We start from the raw sequence: 11289 nt of genomic DNA, 5'->3' as shown, positions 1-11289 counted from the left end.
CTTGGTCCCTTGTTTCTCCTGCTTTATCTTGCTTCTTTGTGTGGACTGTGATGCTCTGTTGTCTCCGAGGCATTGTGATGTTTTTGTGTTTATATTTAATTGGTGATTGTAGGTTGGAGTGACTTGCCCAAGATTTTCATTTTCTTTGTTTGTTATCTATGCAAGCAGGGTATTGTGCTATGCTCCTCTATTCACTAGTTGATAACACGTATACACTCACCACCTGTCTCCTTTCCTGTTGTCCTTTGTCCCTGCCAACCTTGGCAATCAGAGCCTATTCTTAGGTCCCTGGAATCTGAATGAAAATGCTATCACTTTAAAATCCAAAATGATTGCCACTTGTAAAGATCCAAAATGGCTGTGCCCTTGGTCACTTCAAATATCCAAAATGGATGCCCACTTGTAAACATTCAAAATGGCTGTACCCTCGGTCACTTTAAATATCCAAAATGTAAACAGTAAAATGGCTGCGCCCTCCAGACAGCAGAAAGTCCACAGCTCAGGTTGTCTCCTTCCTTGCTGTTTCCCTTCCTAGTCATAGGCCACCAGCACAGTCGTCCCTGTAGACCTTGGTAACCAGGGCTGATCTGTAGGTCAATTCTCAGGTCCCAACACCACTGGGCAATATTCAGGCTGTTGGTCCCTTCAGAGTAACTGACAGTCTGAAGCACTGACCATCTCTGTACTCACTGTTTTCGTTCAGGTTTTTCCACTAGTTAGTGCCTAATCCACTTCTGTATAGTTTCTTTCAAAGCTCAGGACTCCAGGGATTATCTTCTGTATCTCTGTAAATTGGTTTTTTTTTTCTTTGTTGAAGAGAGTCTGTGTTGCTTGTCTGCCTATTCCTCCATCTTACTAGAAGTCTCCCACTTTAAAGAGGTCTTTTGCAGCAGATTTGCCCAGTGCAATACATCATTTGATTTCTTGACTGCTGCTTCCATTGGTGCTGATTGTGGAACCAAGTAATATGAAATCTTTGACAACTTCAATCTTTTCTTTATTTAACATGATGCTACTTATTGGCCCAGTTGTGAGGATTTTAGTTTTCTTTATGTTGAGATGTAATCCATACTGCAGACTGAAGTCTTTAATCATCATCGGTAAGTGCTTCAAGTCATCCTCACTTCTCAGGAAGCAAAGTTGTGTCACCTGCACATCGCAGATTGTTAATAAGTCTTTCTCCAATCCTGATGCCATGTTCTTCTTCATATAGTTCAGCTTCTCAGATCATTTGTTCAGCATATAGATTGAATAATTGGAATACTCAATAAATGTTTTGGGGAAGAATTTGAATTAAAGAGTGATTTCCTCTTGCTTTAAAGATTTCTTGGTCTGATTTAGTCTTTTGTTAGGTTTTCAAACTGGCTGTTGTTGGGTGCCATCGAATCATTTTTGACTCATAGTGCTCCTTGTGACAGAGTAGAACTACCCTACAGGGTTTTCTTGGCTATAATCTTTATGGGAGTAGACCACTAGATCTTTGTTCTGTAGAGCTGCTAAGTGCTTAACTATCTACACCACCAGTACATGACTCAAAAAGATAATGAATCTCTTGACTTAATATACTATGAAGATATTCTATGCCCATTTATCTCCAATGCCATTGTTAAGCCCAATAAAAATATCATTAACAAAAGCTACTAACATTTTAACCTTTATTTCACATCAGTAAGCTTTAAGCCCATCTAAAGCCATCAAGCCAATTCCAACTCATAGTGATCCTATAGGACAAAGTAGAATTGCCCCATAGGGTTTGCAGGCTATAAATCTTTATGGAAGTAGACTGCCTCCTTTGGAGGTTCCCACGGAGGGGCTGATGGGTTCGAACTACTGACCTTTTGGTTAGCAACCAAATGCCTTAACCACTGCACCATCAGAGCTTCCTTCAGTAAGTTAGTGAAGATGAAAGCAATGAGTGGGGTGCAGTGAACTACTTCATATGGCTCTTCTAGCCATAGTCTGATTCCCATGCAATGATTGGGTGGGATTAAGGGTGAATTGCTATGGATTGAATTATGTGCTCCCAAAATATGTGTCAACTTGGTTAGGCCATGATTCTTTCTCAGTATTGTGTGGTTGTCTTCCATTTTTTGATTTGATGTATTTTGTATTTTGTGACATGTAGTAAATCCTAGTGTCTATGCCTATGTTTATAGTCCCATTTTGGAGTGAGTTGTCCGTTATGTTAATGAGGGAGGAATAAGGTGGGAGGTATCCTGAATCACCACCTTATTAGAAGGTGTGGCTCAAGTCACTACCCTTACCCAGTCACAACACTTATTCAAGTCACTACCCTTCACTACCTTACTGAAATCAAGTGCTTGCTTGAGTACACATTTTATCTTGTGAAAGGTAAAAGGAGAGACAAAGGGACAGAGAAGAATGAGACAATGCACATAAGGTGTATGGTCAGTTTTGCCATCCCACTATCCTTTAAATGAGCCATGCCTCAGAGGTAGAAAGGGGGAAACCTCACAACCATCGAGGAAGAAGACCTAGGAGTGGAGAGCTTCCTTTGGACCCGGGATCCTTGCCCTGAGAAATTCCTAGAGTGAAGAGACAGAGAGTGAGCTGTAACATTGGAGTCTTCAGGAGATGGTAAGAAGCTGAAGCAGAGAAATAACCGCAGAGGTAGCAGAACCAGTAAACCGGCAGGAGATAGTAGTGGGCTTCCTGGGCCACAGAGTGAGAAAGCTGAGTCTTTGGGCAGGAGGCTTGCTGGCAGAATGGAATGTCTCCAGGCACTTCACCAAGGACTTGCTTGTAAAGTGGGATGCCTCTAGGCACTTAAAGGGGTTAGGGGGTGGGGCTGAGAAGATAAGTGCCAGATAGAGGCAAGCCTTTATGCTGAGAAGAGCCTGTCCTGATTGAAGGACTGTATCCTGAGTCCTTTCTGATTCTGAATTGTAGGTTGTTACTTCCTTAATAAAACCCATCCAAATTCACTGCAAGGCTGGCGGTTCCAACCCACCAGCCACTCCTTGGAAGGAAGGTTGGGCTATCTACTTCCGTAGTGATATCACCTCGAAAACTCAAGGAGGGGTCGACTATGAGTTGGATCCGACTCCATGCCAGTGAGTCTGGTTTTTGGTTTTGTGGCCATTGCAAAGGATTAGCAAACCCAGCAGAGAAGTAGAGAGTGCTGTGGGAGGGGCAGTTTGTATCAGAATTGGTAAAAAGGTTGTAGAGAGGTTTGTCTCACCTCTGTCTCATAGAAATCGGCCTTGGGCAGTTGATGCTAATGATTCTCCTTCTCCCTTGTGAAGTTAGAGGAGGTCAGATGAAGCTGCCATTACATTTTCCACAAGATTTGACCTCACAAGGAAATGGCTGCAAGCCAGGACTATGAATTTCCAGCCTTGATATTATAAGCTATGCTGAACAACAATTTGAAGAAAACTCCAAATTCAGGGATGCGTACACACAGCTGCATAGCAAATCGTGTAGGTGGTGTGTTTCTTCTAAGTCATCGTTTAACGTATATCCTAGCAAAATACTAAGAAGTTACAATGGGTATTCTTTATGGTAGAAAAAAAATTCCATCCCATCTTTGTTCTCAGAATTTTTTTTCCTCTGAATAATAGGTTAGAGTTTGCAGATCAATAATCTTCTTGATTTCAGCATGAAATTACATTCTCTTTGCTTCAGTTCCTCTGAGTTATGCACAAGGCTTCCTGTTCTGAATCTACTGGGTTTTTTTTTTTTTTTTTTCTTTCCTCTCCTGCTATGGTTTCAGTGCATACTGAAGGCAAGTATAATTATAAAAACCTTCAGCCCTTAATTTAATTCTGATAAAATGTTGATGTCAGAGAAAGGTTAAGATATACATTAGATGGTGATAGGAAACTTGAGCCTAGCTCTAACATAGGTAATCTGTGCCTTTTTTTTTTTTTTTGTCTTTGAACAAATTAAGTGTGTGCTACAGGTAAGATAGTTCTATAAACTCATCTGATGACACTTCACTCACATAAAGACTTGACTAGAAAACTTCCATTAGTAGGACCAAAGACAAACAAATTTTAACAAATGGTAAAACTGCTTTCCATATTAAAGTAGCCATTTATACTGAACCTAACTGATAGGAGATATCTAATTGATAATAGTGTAGACTTAGAAAAGGGCTTTCAGGTCAGAAAAGTTAAAGCAAGTAACTTTTAGAGTTTCAATTTATTCCAAATCATATGTGTTGAGTACCTATAATGTTATAAGTATTGTGTCATCAAAGAGTTTAAGATCTGATGGGCAGATAGTTCACCCTGAAAAATTCCACAGTTCTATGCGATAGTTCAAACCCACCAACCACTCCTCAGAAGGAAGGTTGGGCAATCTACTTCTGTAGTGATACTACTGCCTCGGAAACCCAGGGAGGGGTCGCTATGAGTCGGGGCCGACTCCGAGGGCACATAACAACAACATGCTTTATACCTGAACAATTATCCATAGCTATTAACTCTGGTGGTGTAGTACCTAAGGCATTTGACTGCTAACCAGAAGGCTGGTGGTTCATAGTCACCAGCCCCTCCTTGGCAGGAAATTGGGCCATCTACTTCCATAGAGATACTGCTTTGGAAACCCAAGGTGGGGTTGTTATGAGTCTCATTCTACTCCATAGCAGTGAGTTTTATTTTAAATTATATTTTGAAAGCGCTCTGTTGGTGCAGTGGTTAAAGCATTCAGCTGCTGACAACAACAACAACAAAAAAAAACCCAAACTCACCGACTCATGTTGCCAAGGTGTCTTCTTGGACTTGGACACCTGGGGGACCGCTATAAGCCAGAGAGATGGTAGCACTGGAGCCAGTGAGGCTGCTGTTCTAAGATTCCCCTGACTCGACAGAACATAACAACAACAACAACTAGGATCCGACTCATAGTGACCCCTCCTTGGGTTTCCGAGGTGGTATCATTATGTAAGTAGATTGCTCAGCCTTCCGAGGAGTGGCTGGTGGATTTGCACTGCCAGCCTTCTGGTTAGTAGTCAAATGCCTTAGGCACTATACCACCCATCAGTTCAAACTCACCAGCTGCTCTGCAGAGAGAAGAGAGAGGCAGTCTGCTTTTGTAAAGATTTACAGCTTGAAAACTCTGTGAAACAGTTCTACTCTGCCATATTTGGTCACTATGAGTCAGAATTGACTGCTGGCAGTGTGTTTTATTCCATGTTGGCTGTGCCTTGGCTAGAGAATAGTTTCGTCTTCTACCTTTTTCATCCTTCTTTCTCAGTGAACCTCCAAATTTTGTCAACTATTTTACTGTAGCCATGGGCCAAAGTCAAGCAGGAAGTCTAGTAATTCTGAACAATAATAAAAACTATTTGATAATTCATTTTGAAAATATTGGGATAATTGTCTCACATTTCCTTTGTTTCACAGTGAATGTGTTAACAGTTTTAACATTAAGCTGGTAAATCTATGAAAGACACAAATATTTGAAACCAAATCCATTGCCTTCCAGTTGATTCTGACTCATAGTGACTCTCATAGCGACTTATAGGACAGAGTAGAATTGCCCCATAGGGTTTCCAAGGCTGTAATCTATGGCATACTTTTTTTTTTTTTGAATCTGAGGAATCAGACTGCTACATCTTTCTCCCCCATAGTGGTTGATGGATTCCAACCTTCCAACTTTTGGTTAGCAGCCTAGCGATTTAACCACTGGACCACCAAGGCTCCCATACAAACATTAGCTCTAGATAATTTAGATAATTTTGACTACCTTGTGTTGGGCACATTTTCACCACCATCATCAGATCCTTCTTAGGAGAGAACACTTATTTAACAAATAGTTTAACATTTCAGATATACGGATATACTACTCAAGGTTAGACTATTTGACCATAATTAAGGCGGCAAAATCCCCAGAATTCTTTCATTGTTTAATACCTTTCTTCCTCAAAATATGGATGTGTGAAAGGTAAATAAAAGTTGTTTTTCTCCTGCAGGCAAGCCCCTCACCTTCTTATCCGAATTGTTATTCACTTAACAATTTCAGATATAAACCTGAAGCGTTTCAGGAAACTATTTTCTCTTCGCTCCTCCAAGTACTTCTTAACTGGTGTGATCCCACATTTGTTTCACTTTCATTTTAGGGAGCAAGGAGGGTTTTAAACATTATTTTTTTAAGGCCTTGTATTTCAAGATTACCATAAGGAAATTTTTTATTTTTCACAACGCATCAGGAAACGTGCTTTACTGTTAACAGTGCGGATAGAAAGACTCAGATTATAAAGTTTACTGGTTTCAACCCTAATGTATTTGATTTTTTAAATTAAACTGAGAATGAGGCGAACCTAACTTTACATTGGAAAACCACGAGAGGAAAAGAAAAACCTCAGGGATTTGCACGCAAAATTAAGCCCGCCTCCACGCTATGTTTGGAGCAGCTGTCTCTGGAATCCTCCTTTCCTTAGAACGTGGGAGAGGTTTGGTGGGACGGCAGCTGCAAGGCAAGGAATCTATCCCTTTTCTCGTTGACGCGGCCTCCTCCCCTCCCCTTCCGAATGGTGGCAGCTGTTGGGGCATCCCACTGGAAATCTCTTTCCAAGACTTCGCTAAGCGCGGCGGGAGGGCAGCAGTTGAAAGCAGTTAGGGGTGGGGAATCTTAGAACAGCAGCCTCACTGGCTCCGGCGCTGCCATCTCTTTGGCTCATAGCGGTCCCCCAGGTGTCCAAGTCCACGAAGACACCTTGGCAACGTGGGTCGGTTTTCCTTCGCGCCAGGAAATTCTACGGTAACTTAACAACAGGAGGAAGAGTCAGAATCACCGCTTCAGCAATTGGCAAAGCACCTTCCCAGGTTGGAGGGGACGAGGAGGGAGAGGGAAGGGGCAGTCCTCTTGGCAGGAAAGGTCTTATCTTGCCAGTCTGGAGACTCTTGGTGCTATCTGAGAAGCACACCCTCCCGAGTGCGCGGTCTCACCCTTCATCCTGACATCGCCCAACTCCCCATCCCGTTCTTAGTCCCCCAGGCCGCCCGCGCGTCGCCACCCTGCGCGTGATGGCCTCAGGTTTTGCGCCCGCCCGCCCCACGCGCTCGCGCACGCGCACGCTGCGCCCGGCAGCCCTCGGCGCTGTCATGGCGGCCGAGAGCAGGGTTAGTGGGTACAGAGACAGCAGAGTAAGCTGCGGCGGGGCGAGCTGTGGCAGTAGCATCCTTTCAATTGGCAGCAGCCTCAGTCGCAGCGTCCGTAGTGCTCGCATTAGCTATGTTTGCAAAGGCTGAGCTCAGGGGTGTGGCGGGCCAGGAAACCATGGAGTTCTGTGCAGCTGCGGACTCCCGGGGAGCAGACTAGGGAAACTTGGAGGCTGCAACCAGGTGCTCTGACCTTTCTCTCCTACCTCCTCTCCCCACCGTCGTCCCTGGGCCTCCCGGCCTGTCTCTCCTCCCCTCCTTCCTCAATACACACCCCCTCCTTTCCTAGTGGAATGGAACCTCAGGTGTCTGGAGAGCAGTGTTCCACTCCTCCCCTAGGGCCGAGCGTTGAGAATAATCACCGCCCCCTTCCCCCGCCTTTTCCTGCCCTGGATCTCAGCCGCCACCTCTGTCTTGCTGCTCCCTGGCGGGGGGTCAGGACGAGTCCAGAGTATCTGGGTGAGGAGGAACTTTATACGTCTATGATAGCTTGGGGGCTCCCTCCTCTCTTCCGATCCTCTCTTCCCCCTCCGACAGTTTCTCTTTCCGTGCACCTGTGACGAGAGGTCTCCCTGCTCCTAGAACCTGCAGGAGTGTGGGGGAGGAGTGAACCTGTTCTGGGACCTTTTGAACGCGCCTTCACCCAGAACCCAGCTTCTTGAGCCCGGGAGGAGAGAGTGTCTAGGAGTGGGGTCCTTTTAGTAACTTATTTGGTCGAAAATAACCATCACCCCTTCCCCCCTCCCCCCAAGACCCCTAAAACAAAGCCTAGCGTATTTAACATGTATCTAATCTTCCAATAGGGTTTGGCGTTGTTGTCAGCCTCGGGGAGAGAGATTGGACAAATATTCTCAGAGAGGAGGAGGACGACGCCAAGGACTTTCTGCTTTAACTGCTTTTGAGGGTTTCTCCGCAAGTTGGAAGACAGACCTTTTTCGTTTTGCGTTGCGTGTGTTGTGCTTATTGCTAGTGCACTGACTGCTGCCCCAGGGTGACTGCGAGGTGTCCTTTCCTGTGAACTAGCAATGGCTAGTGAAGATAACCATGCCCCTTCCCCGCCACCAACAGGTGATGACGGGGGAGGTGGAGGAAAAGGCGAAGAAACCCCTAGTGAAGGGGGTGCGTTGTCCCTGAAACCAGGGATCCCCATCAGAGGCATCAGAATGAAATTTGCGGTGCTGACGGGGTTGGTAGAAGTTGGAGAAGTATCCAATAGGGATATTGTAGAAACTGTCTTTAATCTGGTAAGTAGATACGTATTTTATAAGCCTATACTCTTCTCAATGGGGTGGGGAACAAGAAGTTGAAGCTAGTGCCCTGTGCTTCACTCAGACTGATGATGGCTTTTTCTATGAATAAAACACGAAATTCTACTGAGCTAAATGAAACAACTTCGTGTATTTTCCAGTTTAAGGTGAATTATACAAATTTAGATGTTCCAACTTTTGTGAAAGTGACAACAGGTCACTTTTGTGGTAAGGAAATAATTGTTGCCATGAAAGTTTTTGGAGCGTTCCAGTGGAGGAGTTATCTGTAAAAGTTTTTTCTTAGGATGTATATTTTTGTCTGCATTTATTATTATTATTACTATTATTATTTTTAACATTTAAAACAAGTTCTTAATACCTTTTCTTGGGCTTGAGAAGTGATGTAAATAAATAGACTTATCTACTCTTTTGGGTCTGCTTAAGTTATATTAAAGTTAGTTTGCCAGGGTAAGTTTTAAAAACAAAGTTCTTGTTCATAGTGATAATTAAAGATTAATTTGTTGCAAATTAGTATTTGTTTTAAAGTTTGGATTGTTTTATTTTTAGATATAATAAAGCTTAAAATTTGGAATGAATTTAAGATTACATTTACAGTGTGCTTGTGAAAGTTGAGTGGCAATTTGAAAAGAGGATTGTGGCAGAGGCAGTATAATTTATATATATATATATACATACATACACACACACACACACACACACACAATACAATATATACAATATAATAGCTCTGGTAGCATAGTGGCTAAGGCGCTTGACTGCTAACCAGAAGGCTGGCGGTTCAAACCCACCAGCCACTCCTTGGAAGGAAGGTTGGGCATTCCTACTTCTGTAGTGATACTGCCTCGGAAACCCAAGGAGGGGTCGCTATGAGTCGGGGCTGACTCGATGGCAAATAACAACAAATATATATATATATATATATATATGTGTATATATATATATATGTAGTCTCTTAAATTCATGCCTAGCACTAGAGCATGGCTGGTCATTGGACGTTGCTGATATACTACTGTGAGCTATTAAAGTTAGTTTTAAAAAGTAGATATGAAATAATTTGCTTTATTCTCTCTTCCGTCCCTAAAAATGGTATCATTTCTAATGAGGAATTTTTAGATTTCTTTATTCCAACCTTTATTGCCCATCTACCATATGTTTTCAAGGTTAGGGCAGTTAATTATTTCCTTCACTAGACTTTTAGTAATAGGTCACTTACTGCTGCTAGAATGAAAAAGTAGCAAAGTGAAATTCAGTTATTTTTGGAGTATGAAAACTTGGAACAAATTGGGCATTTCTCTACCAATTTGTTGTGTTGGGAATTTATATATAAACACCTAGACACACGTATATATATGTATATTTTTAACTTTATATTATGGAGATGTTCAAATATATACAAAAATAGAGTAATAAAATGAACTCTGGTATCTATCACATGACTTAAACAATTTTCAAAATTTTGGGGATCTTGTGTGGGGGGATTTTAAAAGTTTGTGTCTCAAGGAGATAAAGTAAGTTGATCTATTCCTTTACCTCAGAATAGAGGAACTTGAAAACTTTTCTGATTTTTCTTTTCTTGGATGATATACTTTGGATGAGGACTAGAAATCACTGATAGTATAATCTGCAATTAGTTATTTGTGTGGGAAGATAAAATATTCCTTTGAAAGAAGGAAGATTTGAACTCTTCTGTATGATTAAGACCTCACCTGCTAACTAAAAGCTTGGAGGTTCAAGTTCATACAGAGGCACCTGGGAAGAAAGGCTTGGTGCTCTCTTTCTGCACCATCAGCCTTTTAAAACACTATGGGGCATAGTTTTGCTCTGACACAGATGGGGTTGCCATGAGTCGGAATCATTTTGACTGCAACTGCTTTGGTTTGGTTAATTCTTTAGATTGTATTGCATGGGGCTAGATGTCCAAAGATGAGTCATTTGAGTTTTTATCATCAGGAAAATTCAGATTCTATAGTAATAGTTTGCTTATTTGGTTCTTAGAGTTGTAACACTGATAGAGATTTTAAGGTTATTTCTTAAGTCCTTCACAGCTACAGCTTTGCAAGATAATGGATGCCATTCACCATCCTTCTCATGGAGGGCAGGGAAAGTTACAGAGAAGATTATATGGCAGGTACTTTCCTTTCATGAGTATCATCTTCCTTATAATACTTGTCATGCTGTTTTGGGTATATCCCAAAATATACTACTAAGGACTCAGCCAGTCTTCAGAAAATCATGAGAACTGAAATGGCTTTAGTACTGCTGCACATAAATATTTCCTGTTGATAGTTGTCAACAAGAAAATACCACAAATGGGATGGACTTAACACACAGGAGTTTATTCTTACAATTTGGAGGCTTTAAGCCTGAGTTCAAAGTGCCAGGCTCTAGCTGAGTGAAAACCCCTCAACCTTGGGCTCCAGCTCTACCTCCTGCTCCTGGCCCACTGAAGCTGGAGGCTTTTCTTCACTCAGACAGCTGCTGGCTGCTGAGACTGATAGCTCAAGGTTTTCAAGTAAAAAGGCACAGTCCTGATGTTACCAAACCACATGGCAGGCCATTAATTCAAGGCCATTGAAAGTCTCAAGGTCGGCAGAGGATGGCAAGCTGCTGAATAATGACACTGCTACATGCAGGGTTCAAGCATGCCATAAGCTAGAGACCATTCCTAAAGCTGTTTTTATATATGAGAAGCATACCACACCCCTAAAGCAGCTACTTGGGAGCTCTGGTAGCGTAGTGGCTAAGGCACTTGACTGCTAACCAGAAGGCTGGCGGTTCAAACCCACCAGCCACTCCCCGGAAGGAAGATGGGGCAATCTACTTCTGTAGTGATACTGCCCTGGAAACCCAAGGAGGGGTCGCTATGGGTTGGGTCTGACTCAACGGCACAT

General features: G+C 42.6%; 1 protein-coding gene across 1 annotated transcript in view; it reads left to right on the top strand.

Annotated features, from left to right (window-relative positions):
• The first annotated feature begins 8155 nt into the window (after positions 1-8155).
• The window catches only part of LRBA (LPS responsive beige-like anchor protein), a 1065192-nt gene continuing 1062058 nt past the window's right edge, over positions 8156-11289 (top strand). Inside the window, 1 exon segment of the mRNA XM_042782393.1 lies at positions 8156-8374. Within this exon segment, the coding sequence (XP_042638327.1) occupies positions 8156-8374 (219 nt within the window).

Source organism: Orycteropus afer, unplaced genomic scaffold, assembly GCF_000298275.1.
Source record: "Orycteropus afer afer isolate SDZICR_OR568_19922 unplaced genomic scaffold, OryAfe1.0 scaffold00297, whole genome shotgun sequence".
In the NCBI taxonomy this organism is placed as follows: domain Eukaryota; kingdom Metazoa; phylum Chordata; class Mammalia; order Tubulidentata; family Orycteropodidae; genus Orycteropus; species Orycteropus afer.
Note: the sequence above shows the minus strand (reverse complement) of the source record. Positions and strands in the feature narration are given on the sequence as shown.